Source organism: Pollachius pollachius, assembly GCF_949987615.1.
Source record: "Pollachius pollachius genome assembly, chromosome: 15".
NCBI lineage: Eukaryota > Metazoa > Chordata > Actinopteri > Gadiformes > Gadidae > Pollachius > Pollachius pollachius.
In genome coordinates this window covers 16930348-16954227 of record NC_136948.1, presented here as the reverse complement: position 1 = coordinate 16954227, position 23880 = coordinate 16930348, and the positions used below count along the sequence as shown (strand labels likewise).

General features: G+C 44.3%; 3 protein-coding genes across 3 annotated transcripts in view; 1 reads left to right on the top strand and 2 right to left on the bottom strand.

Moving 5' to 3' along the window:
* Positions 1-208, bottom strand: part of kcnf1b (potassium voltage-gated channel, subfamily F, member 1b) — a gene marked incomplete at both ends in the record, with an annotated part of 1368 nt that extends 1160 nt beyond the window's left edge. Inside the window, one exon of the mRNA XM_079752035.1 lies at positions 1-208. This exon is cut by the window's left edge and continues 1160 nt beyond it. Coding sequence (XP_079608161.1) covers positions 1-208 — 208 coding nt within the window.
* Positions 209-1650: 1442 nt separating this feature from the next.
* On the bottom strand, positions 1651-8781 carry atp6v1c2 (ATPase H+ transporting V1 subunit C2; the record flags this gene model as incomplete). The annotated part of the gene is made up of 12 exons (XM_079752060.1): positions 1651-1962; positions 2714-2843; positions 3322-3419; positions 3655-3742; positions 3888-3980; positions 4807-4875; positions 5081-5176; positions 5278-5369; positions 6220-6314; positions 7318-7403; positions 7827-7894; positions 8656-8781. 12 exons carry the CDS (start codon positions 8779-8781, stop codon positions 1870-1872), a joined length of 1134 nt encoding a protein of 377 aa, XP_079608186.1. The 3' UTR covers positions 1651-1869.
* A 1747-nt stretch (positions 8782-10528) lies between these two features.
* On the top strand, positions 10529-23177 carry nol10 (nucleolar protein 10; the record flags this gene model as incomplete). The annotated part of the gene is made up of 21 exons (XM_079752387.1): positions 10529-10670; positions 10797-10842; positions 10962-11060; positions 11223-11300; positions 11392-11429; positions 11589-11725; positions 11880-11945; positions 12152-12212; positions 12548-12633; positions 13116-13194; positions 13649-13798; positions 14120-14186; positions 15041-15093; positions 16166-16292; positions 18214-18293; positions 18429-18527; positions 18792-18884; positions 20451-20618; positions 20975-21297; positions 22087-22189; positions 22983-23177. The coding sequence occupies exons 1-21, from the start codon at positions 10605-10607 to the stop codon at positions 23175-23177; spliced, it is 2214 nt and encodes a 737-aa protein (XP_079608513.1). The 5' UTR covers positions 10529-10604.
* Between the last annotated feature and the right edge of the window lie 703 nt (positions 23178-23880).

The following is a 23880-nucleotide window of genomic DNA, read 5'->3' as shown; positions in this document are numbered from 1 at the left end:
CCGGGTCAAAGTCGTCACAGAGAGACAAGATGCCGTCGTAGTTTTGGGGTGAGCAGTTCACTAGTTCCGCCAGGCGACTCTCCGGGTAACGGTTCAAAACGTCCCCGAAAAGCACCACTCTCACCCCGCCAATGTTCACAGCGATCTCATCCTCACTCTCCTCCCCGGCGGAACCGTTCTTGTATCTGGGCTTGGGTATGGTCCACATATTCCAGAGAAAGGAGCACTTTCCAATGAGAGGCGATATTTAGGACTCAGTAAGTTGTTGTTGTTGTTGTTGTTGTTGTTGGTGGTGGTGGTGGTGTTGTTATTTCTCTGCCAAAATGAACGGTAAGAATGGATACCAAGTTATACCCTCTCTCTCTCTCTCTCTCTCTCTCTCTCTCTCTCTCTCGCTCTCTCTCTCTCTCTCTCTCTCTCTCTCTCTCTCTCTCTCTCTCTCTCTCTCTCTCTCTCTCTCTCTCTCTCTCTATCTCTCTCACTCTGTCTGTGTCTGTCTCGGTCTGTCTGTGTGTCATCTCTCTCTAGCTCTCTCTCTAACTCTGTCTCCATCTCTCGATCTCTCTCTCTCTCTCACACGCACACAACACACACACACACACACACACACACACACACACACACACACACACACACACACACACACACACACACACACGCGCTTCGCTAGTTTTCTTACAATTACCGTATGGGAGGCAGGTGATAGATTTTAGCTACCTTAATCTTAATTATTGACTATCTCGGTAAGATTATGAGATCGTGCATTTGGTATAATTGAACATATAGGCAAAAGAAATGCAACTTTTACATTTCACAGAGCATCTCGCAACACTAAACTGGCAACATTAAACTGGCAACTGGCAACACACATGTTGCCAGTTTAACTTCAAAAAAGCACATCGACAATTTAATAATGTCAATTTCATCGTTTATATGGTTAGCGCATTTGCCTGGTTCTAGACTCCCTCAACTGCGCCATCTGGCGCCCATTTATTGAAAATGTCGTTACGGCGCGTAAAGTCCGTGGATGGAGCAGCTTACAATGAGCCTACTTGTTGCTCCGATAGAGTAATACGATGGCTGCAGGGATAATTCCTTCTCATCATGACCATATAGGCAAAAGCTCAGATCTCATTAGCATTACAACATAGCAACCACGAACATGGAATTAGGGAAAGGAAGGAAAGCAATAATATCAGCAACGTATATCAAACTAATAGTAGCTTAATTTATATATTATGAATGAGCCCATAGGGAACATTCACAAAAACACATTCACTTCTCAACTGAATAGTTGTATACAGAGTCAAAGACAAGTAGTTTCAAAATAATATTATAATTGTAACCTTTTATTTATAATGACCTTTAACTTGGTGGGTTTGCTGGGCTATTTTGTAAAATCCTAGAAACATATTTGTGAATAAGACTGTAAGACATGAAAGATCAAGATTACATAATACAATTCTGTAAATATACATTCAATATACATCAAAACGTTCATTTGGTTCCTAAATTAAGTATCATCTGTATAATAATCGTACCACACTTTCAACCCCCTCCCGATATATATTTCAACCCCCCCCCCACCCCATATATATGTATATTTTATTTTACAGTCGATGACCATATTAACAGTGTGGCATGAAGGGATCCATCAGAATAACAACAAATGTATGGGTAGCTGTAGTAGTGTGGGCAATCCTTGCTAGCATGGAAGACATGCACAATGGTTGTGTTTGGACACCCAACTTGTGTTTCATGAGAAATTCTGCAGCGTTCCTGCATCACCTCTGTTTGGCTCCGGGAAAAAGAAGATGAGAATGAGGGGCGGGACTTCCTGTTGAATGACCCTGCTTGCTCTTCCTGCCGCTACTTGCCAGTGTCCAACATGTTGGTGTTGATTTGGAAGCAGATATAGGAGAAGTACTCCTGCTGAGTCATTTCTGGGACATCAAAGCTGGCCTGCAAGGGACCGAGGGTGACAGAGAGCAAATTAACGAATCAAACGGTCAAAAGGAGCAAATAAAACAAAAGTAACAATATCTGAATGCAGTTGTCAGATCGTCATAAAGTTGAGTACTAGATGAGGACTACATATCCATCGACTATATAACTATATATAATATCCATTGCTTCCACTGAAATACCATTTGAGAGTTGGTTCACTATTTGAGTCCTTTTGCACCATTTCTACCAACTACTGTTAACCTGCACAGAGCATACCTCGGTTTGTTGAACCACCAGTGCAGATAAGATCCATCATATCATTTACCTTTGGTTGACATTCCAAAAGTGGTATGAAGTCGTTCTGCGAGAATCCAACACACTCTTACGTCGAGCCTAATTCAACATGCTTTTTATTCATACAGTATGTTGTGTATTAAATTATTTTCTTCCCCAGATATATAACAGCTACTAACACAATGTCCACGCACAATCTAGCCGAAATACTAAATGATGCATAGCTCCATCACTCAATTCTATCTATTTTGGGCTTAGTCAGTACTCAAATATGATCAAATATGAACACGCAAATATGCACACATTTCTATAAAAACAAGAAGCGAATCAAATCTTGAAGATAGGTCACATGGCCCCGTTGCATTTGCTTTTGTGCGTCACACGTACATGCATGCACGCTTTCTCTACCCTCGACACCCAAAACAATACAGCTTTCTCCCGTCCCATGTAAAATGGTGAGGGGCCTACTTACATCAACCTTGTTCGACATGGCGGAGGGTTCCAGGTGCATGAAGAGGGAGGACAGCTCCTGCCTGAGCCTCTTCACACGCTTCCTGTCCGGCTGCAGCAGCAACGCCTGGTAGCTTACAGGTAGCCCGTACCTAGCACAACATTTACATTCAGGGCACTTTTAACCAAAGCGACGTACAATAAGTACGTCGTACGTCGCGACGTACAATAAGTACGTCGCTTTAGTCAGAAGAAAGGGAAACAATTTATCGCTGTCAGTACACTAAGGTTGTTCATAGAAACAAGGGCCAAGCACTAACAGTCGCTAGGTTAAACCATTCCCCATATATAGGATAGCTAGGATAAGATTCTACACAATGCTAAGTATGATAATTATGTGCCAGAACACACACCTCGTTCTCACTTGGATCAGATTTTTAAAGACTCAAACATGTGGTATGTTGGTGGGTAGTGTGGCTAGTGATTGGTCTAAACTCCTTGAACGCTCATCGTACTTGGAATCCCTTTTATATTTTGAAACTGCCAGCATGACAAAGTCATATTCTTTCAGAACCTCATGATGCAATTAGGGATGGGGGTGTTCAACAGGGATGAATGGTTGATACTGACCTGAGGACTGATTCCACAAACAGCCGCAATGCCTTCAGATGAATCCAAGCAACAAACACCTCTCTGAAGTTGACCTTCAGCCAACGCACAAACACTACCTGAGGAAAGAGGAAGACACACTCATGAATATACTACCACAGATTCACACATTACAGACACACGCACACACACAATCAGACGGCATTGCAGCCGGACACAAACACACATCAATGTACTATCAGACATCCATGTATAGATATACTTACACTCAAATCATCAAGAAAGGATCCCATGTTCACATGCACACGTAAGCATATAGTGACACAAACACATCTTGACACAAGCACCACTCACATTTTGCTCCTTATTGTCTACATTCAGCCTCTCTATTTCCTGCAGGTGTTTTTCCTCCACCTCCAAGTTGCATTGACGCACTGTGAACCTGTGTGGATCACATGACCACAGTTTGGGCGACTGCCTCAGAACAACACAAGATGAGCTCTGGAGAAGACCAATCTCCCTCTCTCTCTCTCTCTCTCTCTCTCTCTCTCTCTCTCTCTCTCTCTCTCTCTCTCTGTTTTGCCTACTTGCTCTGTTTGGCTTTCTCTCTGAAGTCGCTGACAGCTTTCCTGAACAGGATGACGGAGAAGACCCCGCTCTGGGTGTCCTCGTACAGCATCCTGAGGGACGGGCCGCCGGACGGCCAGGGGGAAGTATTAAGGGTTAAAAACAGTGCTGATGCACACAACACAACAACACAGGGTAGTGCTAATGCACACAACACAACAACACAGGGTAGTGCTGATGCACACAACACAACAACACAGGGTAGTGCTAATGCACACAACACAACAACACAGGGTAGTGCTGATGCACACAACACAACAACACAGGGTAGTGCTAATGCACACAACACAACAACACAGGGTAGTGCTGATGCACACAACACAACAACACAGGGTAGGGCTGATGCACACAACACAACAACACAGGGTAGTGCTGATGCACACAACACAACAACGCAGGGTAGTGCTAATGCACAAAACACAACAACACAGGGTAGTGCTGATGCACACAACACAACAACACAGGGTAGTGCTGATGCACACAACACAACAACACAGGGTAGTGCTGATGGGCACATCTGGATAACCTTAAATTAGCTTATAAGACAGCAATACAAGCAACATGCATTTGTATTTAGAGGAATGCAGTATAAATATGACTTTTTTGATTTTATGACAAATATCATAATGCGAAAAGCTTTGTGTTATGATCACAATATCAACCTCAAACCTGGAGGAGTCCCTACATATCAAGTCCCTGTCGCCCTGCCTTGGCAACCGATACAAGCTTTGTCGGGAACAGGACTCTTACTTTCAGCTGGTAATGGAACACTTGTCGTTACCCGGGATCCTTTTGGCACTAAAAAGAACCGTTCCCTTGCCCGTGCATTAAGACATGGATCAAATGGCTGCTGGACGTAAACCAACAGGCACACGCTACCTGCTGGACCGCGGCACCACAAACAGCGAAAAGGATTCGTAGGTGCTGTCCCACTGCTTATAGTCCCCCCTACAACAGCAGGACCCCCAATGGGTCATCACATACACATGGAAGAGTGGGAGAAAAGGCCAGCATTAAACAATGATGAGGTTCAGAGTAAGCCTACTTTACTCCTTGTATTACAATGTCTCCAATTGGCCAAATAGCTCATTATTATAGTACAATTATACCTATTATACCAACATAATCATGATGAAACTGTTTTGTCTCATACCTGGAAACCACCACCAGCAGTGTGGTTAAATACTCCGATTCCAGCAGATCCTCTCTGGTTACGATGCCATTCAACCCGCGGGTATGCAAGTTGCCCCTGGGGAGGCGAGTGGTCAGATGAAACACACTGAGGCTCTTTAATGTACATCAGGAACACCGACGGCAGGCCCTGCCCCACACGACGGTCCATCCACTCACTCCGCTTTGCGCTCCAGGCAGTGCAGACTGCTCTTGATGCTGTTGTACGTCGACGCCCGGGATTTGAACTCGGCATCCACCTGGGACACTTGCTGGCGTGTTCATTCACAAACACATGAACAAGAGGGGCCGATAATCGGCCACAGAAAACTATTATGATCATCCCAGTAGTACCACAGTTGACATGATGATCAATCATGTTATACATGACATCAGCCATCACCTCCTACCAGTTAAGTTCTGCCCTGATAGGTTTCAAACCAGCCTGGCAACACGCAATGTAAGTATACATTTAGGGCATCTAGCATTCGCTTTGTCCAAAGTGTCTTACAATAAGTACATTTGTCAGAAGACGGTGAAACAACAATATAACGCTGTCTGTACAGTAAGGATTTTCAATGGAACCAAGTGCAAAGCAATAACATTGAATTGTTTAAATGAAAAGGTCATTTGCACCAACACGAAGCGCTCTATAAATAAGACCTGATGAACTGCAATCAAACATATTGCATGTAGTTGTTTTATGGGATATCCGCTGTATTTTATGTACTCTGTTTTAATGTCTCTGAGGTGTGGCTAAAAGTATATTTCCAGAGCCCAGCTGGACAATAAAGCCGTATTCTAAATATTATATTCTTCTAAATGTTTGCAACACATTTGGTTAATCCCAGTCCAATCCCTGAGCTGCTGTGTGGTTGTATGTATGTATATATGTTGTATGTATGACAAGAGGCAATTTGAGCTCAGCGTGGAACTGCTGCCACCTCCCTGAAACTCCCCTAGCAGTTTTAAATGTCCACAATATGCCTCTGGCCGTCTGTGAGGTCTCGTCCCTGTAGTGACTTTGCTCCCCCTACCCCACCTCCTTCCAAAAGCATGTCTTTATTATTGAAGGCACAGTTCAAGCATTCTGATTGGCTGTGCCATGTGATGATGAGGTACCTTGTTGATGTTGTCTGCCAGTACCCTGAGGGGCAGAGAGGTGGGATACTTGGCTCTGTCCCACTGAAACTTGGTCACATATTTCACCAGGTCCACTGGAAAAGCACACATACATTGATCCATATAGAAAACGCACGGACACAGCATGCATTTGTGTTGATGCACACACACACACACACACACACACACACACACACACACACACACACACACACACACACACACACACACACACACACACACACACACACTAGAATATAATTGTGTAGTCAGCATAGGCTTAAGTCCTATGGCAAACAGCTGAGGCACTGTAAGAGCACCCCAGCAACGTTAAAAAGGCGCGCACACACACACATACACACTCACACACACACACACACACACACACACACACACACACACACACACACACACACACACACACACACTTGCACCCTGCAACTCAAATTGAATATAGCTAGCAAATGAATACCCCTAAGAGCCTGGAAATAGGCTTTTGAAGGAGATGGACGAACCCCACTGTGGTCTGATGGGGAAGAATGACCAGACATTGTTGTTAGCATTGGATAGCATTGGGTAGCAGTTTCAATTGGCTTGGATAGCAGATTCATTGGCTTGTTTAATGAGCTTGTTCGGACAGGATATGGTCAAAGAAACACATTGGTCTTGAGTCTTGGATGTCAACATGGCCAATGGGGCTTGTGTTAGAGTGTTTGTGACAAACCCATTATGCTAAGCCAGTATTGCCTCATCTAATAGCCGTAATAGTGAGACCGGGCACACTACCTTTACATATTAAGATAGTTGTATTAAAGTATAAAGATTAAAGATTTTACAGCATTTACAGTATTATACAGTATTATAAATATTTTAACAGTATTATTATTCCTAAACAAAAGTTTAATTAAGCTGAATTGTGAAAATGTGCATCTTTGTTTGCCTTGCTTAAGGCTTGTATACTATACGACTATAGAGTACACGTAATATCTACTGGTGACGATTGGCGGATATAGTGTGTGTGTGTGTGTGTGTGTGTGTGTGTGTGTGTGTGTGTGTGTGTGTGTGTGTGTGTGTGTGTGTGTGTGTGTGTTTGCATACCTCCGTTTACAAGGCCATTTTCCAGCACTTTGTCACTGACCTGCTCCATCACCTCTCCCATAAAGTGGCATGTCTTTTTAATAACACTGTGTGGACCACACAATCATTCATTTACACCGTTTGTTCATTTTAAACAGGTCCAGCAACATTTGGTGGTGTTACAGCAAGTTTGCATTTGGGTTATCTTTAATCAAGTTTGTAGAGCTATTCAAAAAGATTGTATACATTAAAATGTTCACTATTTCCTATTTGAATCTTCTTTCAGACAACAATATCTATATGTGCGTTAAGCACCACAAATGCCATTGCTGCTCCCACCCCCAGTCTCGCCCCCAGAATGTTCCCATCCCAAATAGAAAGGACCAAAGCGACGCACATGAAGAAGACGTAGGGGAAGCCGCAGTGGTCTAGTTTAGCTCAGCATTGGTCAAGGGCATGAGGGCGGGGTGCGCGGTGCTTCCCCTCACATGCTGAACACAAAGTAGAATTCACTCATGCGATCGTTTTACCTTTCCGTCAGTGTGTCGAGCTGGCTGAGGTTATCTGACACACTGAGTAGGTTGTCCAGTGTCCCCACCTGGGGAGAGGGCGGGCGGATGGCGGGGGGGCAACGTTACAGTCCGGGCCAAACTTACACCTCTCCGATATTGTGTGTGTGTGTGTGTGTGTGTGTGTGTGTGTGTGTGTGTGTGTGTGTGTGTGTGTGTGTGTGTGTGTGTGTGTGTGTGTGTGTGTGTGTGTGTGTGTGTGTGTGTGTGTGTGTGTTTGTGTTTGTACAGTATTTGGAAAGTCTATTGGGAACCAAGACCAGGAAACCTGAGCAATAGCATTGCATTTCTAATGTCTCTCACTAACTTATTAACTGTATTGAATCACATTAGGGAGGTTAGGTGTGGGGGGGGGGGGGGGAGCAGGGTCCCTATCAACGATTGGCAGTCGATTGTTGGCTTTCGTTCATATTCCTCAGTTTAAAATGTGGGGACCAGCTCGGAAAACAAGCTGCAGCCATAGTGTATGTGTAGACGATACCGACAGAAATTGAATGAGTGAGATGGAAATGTTTATTCAGCAATAAGAAGCAACCCGAGCCCCGCTCATCACCGAAGAAGGACACCAAACACCCTGAACCACTTGAGGTACTCTTACCTCTACCGCATACAGGACTACAAAAACAATACTCTACACTAACATGCAACTATCCTATTATGTTTGGGCTTGAGTTGAACATAAGTATTTGACGGATAACATTTGCAGCAAGATAGTGAATAGATAGACAAAATGAATAAAAACATTTGCAGCAAGATGAATAGATGGAGAAAGTGAAAAAACCTTACCTACCTTGAGCTCAGGGATCGAGAGCCTCCCGTAGGTGGCCAGGTTGGTTTTGGCGATGGTACGTTTTAACTTCTCCAGGCTGGCTACGCTCCTTTTATCCAATGGGAGAGATAATAACCAAAACTCCATTGCAACTTCCAGGGAAATAGCCGACTTATCTACAGATCTGTTAGAAACCCAGTCGGCGCCTCTCAAAAAAATTGTTTTGGCACGAAATGTGCGTCGTGTGAAGAGCAGTAGATCCGAGGAACCTGACCTTGAGCAAATAAATCTCCTGGATGGTCAAGGAAGTAGCCTACCTTTAAGGAGAACATAGACAGACTTTTTATTTTATTTTGGTAATCGATTGGTAAATAAAATTAACATGTTGCAATTCGATTGAAAGAGCAGTACCTTTTTTTTTCTACGTCAGAAATATGAAACAATAAAACCAATACACAAACTAGAAATTGTTAATAGGTTACTTACACTTAATTGTATTGCTTCTGAGCAGTCCTTGCACCACAGACACACTTTGGGATTCGCTTCTGCGCGCGTCCGAAGTTACGCGTGAGAAGCGTCAACGTGTTAGTGAAATGATATTATTTACATCTTCCTTGAGCAGGTCTCGGGGAAAATCACAAGATCCTCGTTTCTCATTACTGTGCTATACATTCTAACACCAAGCTGTGCCAATATCTGTTTTATTCGCGATGATGCTTTGTGCCACTGCATTCCGCCCTGACCGCTCTGACCGCGGTCAGAATAGTTAATGATAGACGGACTAAATATGCAATTGAAATATTCCATTCATGGTCAACATTAACAATATCGATCAACTGAATGTTGAGGGTCCATTCCCAGTTTGGGCCTACTCATTTCTTTGTTAAAGAGCGCTACCACAAAACGTTTTGCTTTCAAATCATTTTTTGATCATTCTCTTCAATGTTTAGCATTATGATATATAATATAGCTATATATCTATATCTAGGCCAAGGCCTATGGATCAATAAGTCGTTTTGGCGATGTAATAATTCAATTACGATATAGACTTTTTAATCCGAAAAAGAAAATGATGCAATTCAGAAAATATATAAAATAAACACAACTTTATTCCAGTAACCACAACTTATTAAAGATACAGATAGCCTATCTATAAATATATATTTACAGTTTTTTTTTCATTTTGACTATCCTCGAACAGTGTTTTTCAACCTGTGGTTCGCACACCACTGGTTACGCGAGGTTACTGCAGGAGGTACGTGGTATTTTATTTTTTAAATATACCAATTCATGATAACATAAACATTTATATAGATAATGGAAAATAAATATATTTTTATGATCGTATGGTTCAGTAAATAGAGTATAATGGCATGTTATTCTTAAAAAATCATGTGTTTTGCATGGTAATGATTTCCATTCATGTTTTGTGTTCATTTGTGTTTCGGAATAAACACACTGGGAGCATAAGCAGCATTACTGACTTTTCTTTCCACGGTTTCCCACTGGCCATGGCCTTCTTGCAGTAATACTTGAGTATAAAGCGTGCGTTCGCACTAATTTCTCGGCAACTGCAATTGTATTCATATTTTTCCACTGTTTGCATATGAGGAGGTCCACAATGGCCTAAATTAATATATAATGGTAAAAGGAACACTGGCTCTAAAGGAACACTTAAAACCTCACCCTATTAAACAGTTCAACATATGTAAAAGTTTACATTGATTTTAATGTAATTGTTATTTTTTAATGACAGAAAATATAAACGTAAATGTGGTACACGATATGTACAGCTTTTTAAAAAGTTAATTTGGAAGCCGGAACTTAGTCATTACAGCATATTTCCACACGGACCAGTTTGGCCAAGCGCGTTACTACTTCCTGTTTTGCTCTTGTTTAGCAACGTGGATTCATTCGGCATGGCAATCATTCACTGTTATGTGTAACCAGACTCTTATTCGTTATCAAAAATGCAGATATCTAGCGTGAATGACGTTAAGATTTACAATTTAAGCTATGGAAAATCTCTGCCAGAGGTAAGCACCCCGACACTTTTGAAAACTTGATTTAATGTAACCTTGGCTAGCCACAAGATGAACTACATGTGGTTCTGTGAATTCAACGTTAACTAACGTTAACCTAACCAAACACTATTCTTACAGTGGCTCACAGATCGGAAGAAGAGACAGCTGCAAAAGAAAGATGTTGGTAAGTTTCTGTTACATCTCATACACACAGAATCAATCAGAAAACTAACATTGACAACCACTTTCCAAAGGTGTTTTAGGCAACCTTTTAATGTCGGATATTTGTTTTTTCCCCCTCAGACGTTCAGCGCAGAATTGAGCTCATCCAGGACTTTGAGATGCCGACTGTGGCGACCTCTATCAAAGTGTCACGGGATGGGCAATACATCTTGGCAGCAGGTAACCGCTTTGGGTTTGTCTATATGCCTCTGCATCTGTGGTACTGATGACATATTATGTTTGGCTTTTATCAACCAAAGATACACAGTGACCTGTAGGTAATGTTGTAAGTTATTTTTAACTATTCCCTCCTTTTTTGCTTCTTATTTCCATCGGTTTCAGGCACATACAAACCTAGGATACGCTGCTACGACACCTACCATTTGTCATTGAAATTTGAACGCTGCTTGGATTCTGAAGGTAAGTTGATGCCCATCAGTGCAGAACATCTGTAAATCCCATTAACATACTGCCTAGTTATTGAAATACATTTCTTTCCTCTCCCTTCAAGTTGTGGCTTTTGACATCCTGTCTGATGACTATTCTAAGGTAAGCAAAGGGGGCACTAGCCATCATTTATGTCTGTTGTGAGTGTGTTTGTATCATTGGGAGGGTGGAAGTCCTGTCTGTGTATCCATGCATTTTTTTTGCAAAGGATACATCTGCTTCTATAGAGTCTGGCATCTAATTTAAATTGTATCCATTAAGATGGTGATGCTGCACTTGGACCGCTATGTGGAATTCCATTCCCAGCATGGACACTACTACAAGACTCGCATTCCCAAGTTCGGACGGGACTTTTCCTATCACTATCCCTCTTGTGACCTTTTCTTTGTAGGTGCCAGGTAAGAATATGCCCTTTTACAGACAACTAATTAAACGAGGGTTGCACTTATTATTTGTGGTTTATATTTTTTGGGATTGGCTGCGACACATCAGCCAAGGCAGGTTTAGTTTGTTTTGATTTCAGTTTTAATAAGGCCCTATGTCTCTTTTCAGCTCAGAGATATTCAGACTCAATCTGGAGCAGGGCCGCTTCCTGAACTCTCTCCAGACTGATGCCGTGTGAGTATTCTGTAAGGTTCACTCCATTAATGATTTCGTGGAAATCTTTGGTGGCTGTATTTTCAAAGAGGCGTGGATGGATAGTCTAGTCTAATTAACCATAAAGCAGTTGAATGCATATTTACGAACAGCCTAATTGTATGGCAGCGCTGTCTTTTTTTTGTATCAGGGGTGACAACCCCGCTCTGCCTTTTCTATTCTTAAAGGGAGCACAATGTGTGTGACATCAACCCTGTCCATCACTTGTTGGCTGCGGGAACCATTGAGGTGAGTGCCTTGTGATGAATGAGAAGCCAACCATTCTTTAAGTTGTATTTGTATAGCCCTAAATCACAGTAAGTCTCAAAGGGCTTAACAGGACATTTATTTCTCGCACCCCCTAACCCTAGGACCACAGAGGTCAGGAGTAAAGAACTCCCTTAAGATGATGGGATGTTGGGGGTGTTCATTTACTGATCTTTGGAAAATGATATTCCAGGTGTATTACTTACTTGTGGTATTGTCTTTTAGAGGTCTGTCTCCCGTGTGTACGTGTGTTTCTGTGAGCTCATTCTTGTACCGGCTTCTCTCTTTGGGCCCTTGGTGTTCTCCGTCTCTACCAGGGTAAGGTGGAGTGCTGGGACCCTCGCGTCAGACACCGAGTGGGCCTGCTGGACTGTGCCCTGAGCAGCGTGACCCAGGGAACAGAGTGAGTCGGGGCTGATGTCATGCCAATTTGGTCTTGGGTCTGTTGGTCTTCCAGGGATGAGTGAGAAAAGCTTGTGTCCAAAGGAGGTCCACAGATGCAAATTGATTTGGGGAATTCTGCTGAAAACGTATATAACATATAGCTGTTGCAATTTAAACGTATTTAAATATTGTATGTATTTATTGTTGCATTGGAAAATGCAGCATTGTACAATATTATTGTACTGTATATTGTACTTAAACCCATGATTAAACTCATAAAGCAGTTTTTATAATATTTGATTAATTAAACATCTTTGTTTTTAATAAAGCTGTAATGCAGTACAATGTATGGTCAAAGCATCTAAACGTTCTTAATAATCTTTCAAACCATTTCACGTCATCAAGTGAAGCAATAACAATAGTTTTAAAACAACAATTTATATTGTCATCCAATCTTTTACCCCTGACACTGAACATTTTGAATTGTACTCCTCTCACCAGCGTTCAAGGCTTACCATCTGTGAGCGCTCTCAAATTTAACGGTTCCCTCATGATGGCAGTCGGCACCAGTACTGGACAGGTACAGTTTACCTGCTGTGAATACTTTACATTATCTACTGTGTCCATTGGTGCAATAAAGAGGGGAGATGTATTTGAAATGCTCCATTTGGTCCATTCCCTCTTTAACCAGTACAACACTTCATTACTATTCGAGAACAAATGCATAACAACTCGATTGCTTTTTAAAAATGTTGAATTAGAATGAATCATCATAATAATGAAAAAGGTTAGGAATAGGTTGCGCATTTACCTCAAATACTGGAGTATTCGAGACCAAGACACTAAAGGAGACGAAAGGCCTTAAAATGAAATATTTGTCAGCCTTGTCCTATTAGGTCACAACCGCCGTTGGTTTCCCAACACCTGTCAAACCCAAAGTCTCATGCCAACCTATGCTGTTCAGTGGTTTAGAGGACCAACTGATCATCATTGCTCATCATCGCTCACTGGTCTGTTCTGGTCTGTTCGTGTAGGTGCTGCTGTATGACCTGCGCTCAAGTCGCCCCCTGTTGGTCAAAGACCACTTCTACAACTTGCCCATCAAGTCCCTCAACTTCCACGGGCCGTTGGACCTGGTCGTGTCTGCTGACTCCAAGATTATCAAGATGTGGAACAAGGACACTGTGAGCCTTGGTTTTTATCAGCCTCACATGTGGTTGCACATGATGAAATTCATTTGTTTTGGGCTGTATTCCCAGACTGCTTTTGTAAACGACCTGGCCTTCTGGCTGTTATCAGAGGCAGACTTTAGCTGTTGCAACTTGTTTGTTGAGAAAAGCAAGACAATAACTCCCTATATTCTAGGCCGTCAGAAGCAGACACCTGCATATAAAGGCTATTTTATATCTTGAAAGCAACTTGTTGAATGCTGACCCTAATCTGTACAGAGAGAGATAGCGCTGTGTTGTTTTTTTTATATAAACAATTGTTCAATGGCCCCCTAGGGAAAGATGTTCTCCTCCATCGAGCCACAGACCAACATCAATGATGTTTGCATCTACCCACAATCAGGTGAGAGAAACGTTATTTTACCGTTAGGGAGTAGACTATTGGAATTGTTATTACAGGTATCAGAAGGATGAATCGCAAGATTGAAAGAACATTATTAAACATGTAACTTGTATTAGCCCGTGTCTGGGGCTTGGCCACTAGAGAGCGCCATCGTGAGCAGAATGCATACCTAAATACTCCAGGCTATAGTATCCCTCGTCTCCTATTTCAAGAATCGGTCACTCACAGGCGTTGCTCTCTATGAATGGATTTCCTCCATGGATGCCCCGATACCGATACCAGTACTCTGACTTGGGCCCGAGACTGTGCTGATGTACTCGTAATACTTCTCGGATACCACCCTGTACCACTTATCCGGACATGTATATTTTAACGCTAGGGTGTGTGGATGATGAAGCTCCGTCTGAGCATCAATTTATTAATACCCGCATCCGAGGGTTAGGATTCCCGGACTCCTATAGGATATTGCTACATTGTGTGTGTGGAGCATTTCATACATGACATCGCTCATTATAATGCTCATACACAACCACGGTACTAAAAAAGTTTGACAAAGATGCTGTGGGCCGTTACCATGGCGATGGCACCTACGCCCCCCTCTCTCCCAGAGAAGCGCTTATTTTTTAAAGTGTTATGGTGTCATTATTATGTAAGTATTCACGTCGGTACTCGTCATCAGTCAATAGTACCCAAATTTTAGTACTTGAATGTGGAATCGGTGCGGTCCGCCGTTCAATTCCGACAGCTCATCATGTGTCATCTCCCGGAACAAAAGATGAGGTCAAACAAAAAGCTGCTCCTTCTTACACCTCGCCCTGTGACCACCCTTAACCTGTCCTCCCCCCTGCCTTCAGGCATGCTCTTCACAGCCAACGAGGACCCCAAGATGAACACCTTCTACATCCCGGTGAGTTGCTGCATACCTCACACAGCAGGTTCATGACACCACCGTGCCTCAAGGTGCAAGGAGCGCTCCCAGAAAAGGGAGTGGAGCAGAGGATGAGTTGGTTAACCGTCAGTGCAGTCCCACGTGTGTGTGGGTGGGTGGTAAATTGCAGTGTTGTCAGGTAAATATAGGCGTGAATCTCTTAATCAGCTACTAGAGAAATTGAGAAATAGTCTTGCGTTGTCGGGAGTCTTTCTTGGCGCCGTAGGTTGGTAATATAAGAAACAATGTTAAAATATCTGTCTTCCACTCAACTGCTGTTGTCTTGTCCCCTCAAGCTGCAGCCCTCGTCAGCTACCGAGTGTTTCTGTGTTTCCTAACATTAAAAGGATAATACCGCTCTGGGTAATCAAAGCATTGTAAATCTGCCTCTTTTGGGAAGTAAGGCGATTCATTCATATGTTGTTCACAAACTTTGTGCTGACAGATGCACATTGATTCCTTAAGATGAGGCCGTCGTTAGTATTCGAGGCAGGCTCATTTGAGCCAAAGTTCTTCGGCAGAATGTGTGCGAGAGAGTAATTTTAACAAATGCTACCGGTAACCGATTTTCTAGTGAAGCCAGGAGAGACGGTTGGGTTGGCCACCCAAAACGCTATTGTCCTTTTTTTCCATCAATGATTACAAGGAAGCAACGTGGGTTGCCTTGGCAGAAGCCTCTGGCCTTCGTTTCTTCACAACCAGACGCCTAAAGATTATTTTGAAATTAGGCTTTTTGCCTCTGTTGCAACTGACCGCATCATTAGAAACTGTTCCGGTCATTTGAGATAACGCATGTACCAATGGTTAGCTTGTTAAGGCTACCAAAACACGTAGGTATTTAAACCACCTTAGAATTAAAAAAATAAAGAATGTGGAATCAGAATACCTTTTTATTGACATCCGTCACACATCTGCCCAACAGTGTGTGTGTGTGCCACGTTTGGACGAATACACAACACGTTGATTCGGTGTCGCTGCTCTCGTTACACATGCCGCCCCGAAACTCCGGGGCTACACACTGACGCGTGTGTTTGTGTGTCTCCCTATTCAGTCCCTGGGCCCCGCCCCTCGCTGGTGCTCCTTCCTGGACAACCTGACGGAGGAGCTGGAGGAGAGTCCCGAGAGCACCGTCTACGACGACTACAAGTTTGTCACGCAGAAGGACCTGGAGAACCTGGGTACAGACACAGACATGCACTGGTGCACCTGTAGATGCGTCATGTTTGTACACCTATGCAGCCACCCACCCGCCCCACACAAAGATCTCTACATATGCGTCCTTACATGCGCTCCGATCAGTACACCGATTAAGTCCTTTCACCGGATCGTTCAGATTATTAATGGTCGTTTATAGGGCTGGGTAAAAAAAATAGATTGTGGATCGATTTTATTTTCATTTTGCAATATCGATTCATAGGGCATGAGATCGATTTTTCTTTTCTTTTTTTCGATTTATTTTGATTTATTTTTTGTTATTATTTATTTTGCACTTTAATAAACAATGCCTTAATGCAATTTGCAGTGATGGAATGTTGTAGTTCAAGTACACTTTCACTTGCAATTCCTTTCTAATTTCAAAATTGCACTTTTGAGATTTGAGACAGTTTTGTTTACAGCTCAGGTTTAAACTGTCCAATTTACAAGTTTGCACTTAAAACCTGTTGTTGAAGGTGAAGAGAAAAAATAAAGTACATTTGTATTTTGTAACACAGTTAACCATTTTCATTATTTAAAAGCAGATTGAATCGAATCGTGATTAATCGATTCAGACCCTTATGAATCGAAATCGAATCGATTTAGGAAATTGCTCACGATACCCAGCCCTAGTCGTTTATTGCATGGATTATGGAGGGTGAGGCACTTTATTTGTGCAGCATAATGCAGTTGATTCACCCCGGACCAGGCCAATGAATTGATGTACGTTGTGTAATGGCGCATTTCCGCGAGCGAGTACGATTCGGCCCAGCATGCCTCAGCCCAGTAGTGAAGGTGCGGTATAGCCCAGCTCAGTTATGGCTCGCGTTTCCACCACCCACAGTACCCTTATGGTAGGGCGGGGTTTAAGCCGTATGGAGATAGCCGCCAGCTACGTAACCCTCGTGACCTCTTAGCATACCGACGCAGTGTAGCCTGATAATAAAACGAAGGAAAAAGAAAAACGCAACGCCTTGAACAAAAAGCCACAATGTAAGGCATCCAAGAAGAAGACGTCAAACTTTTGCGTGACATATTCTTCAATAAACTAAGCTTTCGCCGTTGTCCAGAAACACCTTGTATTTGTTCGTTATTATCCCCCTGTCGCACGGAAGTGATGACTCTGTTGACCAACCAACAGCGTGTGTAGCTCAAACTTGCCGGCACCCTTTCAGATGTCTCAGTAGCCCCATGAAGGAACAATGACGGCTCAGTCCGGATCACGCCCACTTCTGGCAGTCGAAACGCGAACCGTGCCGCACCTTTGCACACCGAACGGACCCATACACGGCTTCATCAGCCTGTAGGGGGAAGAAAATGAGCCGTTGGGTAGGGGAGGGGTCGGCTTACGGCAGCTGTGAACTGCGGCCTCCTTGTTATGTAACACAGAAGCTGTCTGGGGATGGGAGAGCCCCCGCCCTGCGGTCACGCACTCCTTTTATCTTTCTCCTTTCTCAAATACCCCTCACTGAACACACACACACACACACACACACACACACACACACACACACACACACACACACACACACACACACACACACACACACACACACACACACACAGAGTCTTTGATTTCAGTTCCTTTTATTTCATATACCATTAAACAGTATGTTTCACGTCGTGCCTGCTTTTAACACGGTCGAGCGGGTGTAACACTGGTCCGATGGGACCTAATGCGACCGCCACTTCGAGTTGAGGCCGTCCACAAAGAGACTTTGAGCTGCATTCCTACTGTGCACCCTTAATACCCTTCCTGAGTACAGCTCAATTCAAACCACACAGTTGTGAAGTGTTCTTTGGAAGTTAAAGCTGTCATTTTTTAACTTGTGTGCCGTGAATGCATGTGGCCCAGGCTGCAGTGGGGCGGTATTAATGTGACGTGTCGTCGTTTGGTTGCACAAGGTCTGGGTCACCTGGTGGGGTCCTCGCTCCTGAAGGCCTACATGCATGGCTACTTCATGGACATGAGACTGTACCATAAGGTATGCCAGCCAATACTATTCAAACATTCACTTTTAGCTTTTTATTTTTTTATCACCTGAGATGAAGATATGTCAGGATGCCTGCATATGGGCAATAAAAATGTGTTTGACAAGCATGTCCTTCTACCCTTTCAGGTCAAAACCATGGCAAACCCGTTTGCCTACGACGAGTACCGCAAGGACAAGATCCGACAGAAGATCGAGGAGTCCCGGGCCCAGCGAGTGCAGATCCAGGTGAGATATTGATTCAGCAATGTTCTCTTTCCATGACCACCACTACCGTAGGCCGGCAAACACACCGAGATGGCTAACTCGATCTAACTTCAATGCATAACATGTATACATTTACATCCTTTGCGTGTGCCTTTCTTGTGGATTTAATTGTTTCGTTTATTGGTTTGTTTTTGTAACTAGATAGTTGAATTGTGGTCGACTGTTGTTGTTTTTAAACGGCTCTAAAATAAACTGTGTGTATGTGTGTGTGTTTGTCGGAGACAGAAGTTGCCCAAGGTGAACAAGCAGCTGGCTCTCAAGCTGATGGAGGAAGGAGACGACCAGGCGGAGCTGACTGCCAGGAAGAAGAAGGGCAAGGTGCGTGGGTGGGGCGCAGGCGTGCGTGGCTGCAGGGCCGAAGAGAAAGCCTGCTTCTGTCCCCGAACACCTGAGACACACGTAGAGAGAGAAAAGACCCAGTCATGTTTTGTACACAGTTCCCAGAGAGACAAATTCCTGGCTCCTTATCGGCCACCAAGGCCGTTCCCCTTTACTTCAGATAGAAAAATAGTGGAAGGAGTGAGCCAAAAACCTCCACTGACCTCCCGGGGTTGGTGGAGAGACCCGGGGGCTGATCCTTCATTGGCTCAAGGCCAACGAAGGAGAAAAGACAAGCTTATCTTCAACGCTTAGCAAGCTTGTTTGTTTGGTGTGAAAAAAACTACGAATAACAAAGGTGTTGAGTTTCTAGCCTGGTTCATCACATTGCCCCGTGGATCAAATTTCATTCGGCGTTATAATTTTTTCTTCTGACTGTATGACGAACAATAATCATTAGGGATGGGGATCGAAACCCGGTTCCCAACGTTTGGGCTTATCGATACCACTATCGAGTCCCGTTGTTCATTTATTATTATTTTTTGTCCCGTAGGTCCTGTAACGTAATGTCGTGTCCCCCGAGTCGCGTCATGGCATTTAAATCAAAGGGCGAAAATCAGTTATTGTAAAGGGGGGAACACAACGTCAATGGCCAAGCACATTAGCATTGTGCATCATATAAAGGCCAAATGCAGTACCTTCGACTGTCTCCAAGTTGAAAAGACTCTGTCTTCTCCTGTCGCACCACAGACAAGCCCGTCTTAATCATCCACTCAAAGTACGAGCGGTAATCGCACACACAGACATTGTCGCTAGTCCCGTCAGCTAAACATAGTAATCCAATTGTGAAATCAGGGTTGTAATCGGCAGCATACAAGCTAGTTATCTTAAAAAGTAAATTAAGTTTCAGATGTGCTGCGTGATGATGTGTTGAGGTTGGCTCAGTAAAACGACTGTAAGGTTATCATGATGAGTTCAAATGTAATATAAAGAAACGTTAAATTGAGTTTTGGTGAGAAACATCAGTAATACTGTCTTACCGATGTTTCTGTATTACTAATACAGTTGTATAGTATTCTAATCATTTTAGTATATATAATTAAAACTACTGATGAAAATATTTTTTAAGAATTACATATTTAATTTAAAATGCAATTATTTATTTCCTAAATATTAACCTCATCACTAAAAACGCGTCGTATTTCCCCCAATTAATAGAAAAGTATCGATAGTGGTATCGATAAAGACTCGGATCATTAAGGAGTATCAGAAATGGTATCGATATCAATAAATATTAATGATCCCCATCCCTAATAATCATACAGGATGGTTACACAGGGACAGTGGAGCCCATTAGACTGATATGCTGCGGGACAGAAGCTCCGAATGGGTACCCCCGTATTGTGACCCACGCATAGAACTTTTTGAAGTATATCCTGCCCCTTGGTGTTCAGTCAGTGGCTGATTCCAGGTTGCCAGGTTGTGCCCCCAGGCCCCGTGCGTGTCTCAGCGGGTTTCCCATGACCTTTGACTCCTCTTAACCGAGACCCCCTTCGCCCTCCGCAGGACATCCCCAGCATCCTGGGCGACGACCGCTTCAAGGTGATGTTCGAGAACCCCGACTTCCAGGTGGACGAGCAGAGCGAGGACTACCGCCTGCTCAACCCCATCGTCTCCAAGGTGGAGCAGAAGAGGAAGAAGAAGCTACGGCAGATGGCGGAGCAAGCCGCCCAGGTACACCAACACACCAACCATTGTTTTCCCCCATTTCTCCAGCCAGTCCGAGTGAGGAGGAAGCGCAACACAGAGAAACGTACGACCTTAAAGACCGCTCACTGCACCGTGACCGACGCGGGGGATAACATATCCGGGGACCTTTCAATGCATCCCTTTGTCGGTGGTAGTTCATGCAAGGGTTTGCATTAGATGCTATCCCTGCGATTTCCGTGTACGCCCTGAAGATATAGATATGCACTCTGCTCCTCGAGCCCTCTCAGAACGAGGGCACACGACGGGGACCCCTCACTCCGGTTCCGGCTCGGCCTTCGGTCACTTAAGCCGCGCGTAACCGCGAACCCCTTCCCCCGCAGGCGGAGGAGGACGACGGCGAGGAGGAGGAGCCAGAGGGGCGGGGCAGCTCGGACGAGAGCTCTGACGACGACAAGAGCTGGGTGGAGGAGGTGCGGGAGCAGCGACGGCAGCTGTACTTTGAGGAGCGCGAGCGGCGCCTGCAGGACAGGAAGCAGGGCGACCGCAACACCACCCTGGTCGGGGGCGGCGGCGGGGGTGGCGCGGCCTCGGGCCGCGGGGCGGGGGGGCCCGCCAGGGGGGGCCAGCCCCGCTTCTTCCAGATCCGGGCCGGGGAGGAGTTCCGCAGCTTCGGCGACGTGGGCCACACGCAGAAGCTCAAGAAGTGAGTCCCTTTTTTATATATGTATATATATATACTAGGATAAAACTAGGTGAAACTTGGTGCATATATTACGCAACAAGCATATCGATTAATGACCAAAAAAGAATCCTGCTCAATATTTAGTGCCATGAACCACTTTTCAAGTAACTCAACAGTTCCTTCAGGCCCTTATTGTCTGCGTCTCCGACCCACTCTAAAGACCCGCAAAGGTTAGGCAAGTTACGGTCATTTTACATCAGGCACAGAGTCGAACATAGGAAATGAAAAAGCAGGACATATCAAGAGAAACTATAGACGAGCGAAATCGTGTTAACTATAATTTACAACGCGACTACAATATGCTGCATCTTCTATAAATGAGATTCAACCCTTAATGACATTTAGCCAGTGAATACAAGCGTATACTCCATATTTTCATCAAAATGTATTTTAGAGGTGTCAATTATCATAGTTCGATTTTTAATCCAAGTGTAGCAAAGGACAGTTTGCAGATGAGGTGGATTAAGATAGTGGTTGGGCATTATTTAATACGTCCGTGTTTTGGAGACGTTTGTTTTTGAGGTTGTTTCCCTGTTCCGTAACTGAAAACAGGCGATCACTCTTTCGAGGAAGTTTGTATCCAAAACAAAACTGTTGCGATGCAACTGTGTCCTGCCACGGTGATTGATCGATAGCATGCTGGTCGTGGTACCAACATGTCCCGCAGTTCAAGTAAACATTAGCTTGTATTGCTGAATGCTATCGAGGCGAAGGATCAATACGTCTAACGGACTCTGTCCCCGTCACTAGGGCTTCTCTGGAGGACCGGCTGAAGATGGAGGAGCACTCTGGGACCAGCAACATGGAGGACTCTGCAGTGGGCAGCAAGCAGGTCACCTTCACCCTCAAAAAGGTGGGTTTTGTCTTGTTTTCTTTTTTAATTCAACAAGGCCCAACACTCGAGTGTGACTTCATAGCGCCCAACTAAGAGGCGTCACGGCCTAGTGATCCGACCCGGTTATTGCTAAGCTACGTTAGCTTGGGGCTCACAGAGTAGGGGGATTATTGGGACTGCACCACCCGAGTCGCACGGTTCTGATTTCTTGGCTGATACCGATATTTATACAGTACTGCCAACTCCCCCCACTTTCCTAGAACTATCAGCCCGATACAAATCTTTACCAAATCTCATCGGGCTGAAAAAAGGGGGGTTCACTTAGACACGTCATCACAGTGTGGGAGAAAACCCGATCCAATGACCGTAACTGTGTGTGCTTTCATAATTGATGACTGAGGTTTCCATGCCAATCTTCTAGCCACAATGGCTTCTAGCTCTGTATTTAGCCACACAAGCTATGACTATAATCAGTCCCTAGCAGGACTAGAAATAAGATGCAGTTTCTCCATTGCATCTTACTCCTTTTTAATTCCTCAAGTCATCGTATCCCCAATTCTAAGAATCAATCTTGGTGTTTGAAAAATGACCTAAGAAGAACATTTTGACCGAAGAACATATATTACTTGGGATTTAAACGTGCAAAGTAGTTCCTATCCATTTTTGGCTCCTTCGCTCTAAAGCACTCCAAAGCCATTGTGGACACTCATAACCCGATGACCCCCCCCCCTGCACTGCGAGCAGCGTATCGGTGCCTGATCCCTGGTACTAACATGGCTGCTGCGTCTGTCTCTCTCCCCCGCGGGGTCAGTCGGAGGAGCAGTCGAAGCAGCGGCAGGCGGAGCGAGAACACCACCAGGAGCGGAAGGCGCTGCGCCGCCCGGCCAGCCACCTGAGCAGCGCCCGGGGGCGAGCCCGGGGCTGGGGCCGCGGAGGACGAGGGAGAGGTGGTGGAGGAGGAGGGAGGGGTGGAGGAGGAGGGGGCCGGGGAAGGGGCCACTATTGAGAAGGAAAGCGTCTTTGTCCTGCTCAGAGGACGGGGTTTTTAGACGAACGCAACGTGAGGATTGGGAGCGGGGATCTGTCTCCGCTGCTCAGCTCCCAGCCTGGTAATCCAGTGGGAACTTGGATGGTGTGTGTGTGTGTGTGTGTGTGTGTGTGTGTGTGTGTGTGTGTGTGTGTGTGTGTGTGTGTGTGTGTGTGTGTGTGTGTGTGTGTGTGTGAGAGAGACTGAGAGGTATTTTACTTTTATTTTGTGTTTAGTTTTTTGTATTGTTTATGACAGTATACGGTGAGGGTACCAGCTGAACAACAGTAGGCCTGAACTATAAACTATTTTATTTCTTACAAATGTGTAATTTGCCTGTTTTCAAATTCCTATACATGTATATCCTTATATAATGTACAAGCACAAATAGCCCAACTGCAACCAAGAATGCAGTGTGTTAGTCAAAAAAAGCCTCTGATAATAATCTACAAAAGAAAATTTGGATGAAACATATTTATATTTCTGGGGGCAAAATTTATTTTATTGTAGATTTGCATAAGTACGTTTTGGGACATTTCAGTGAGAGGTACAGCTGGGTATCGTCAGCATAAAGACGGAATGTTGTAATTCCGAACCTCGGATTTACTCTCCGGGAACCCTGTAGATGAAGAGTGGGCAGAGGAGGATGTGAGATTGCACATCTGAACCGAATAGTTTCCAG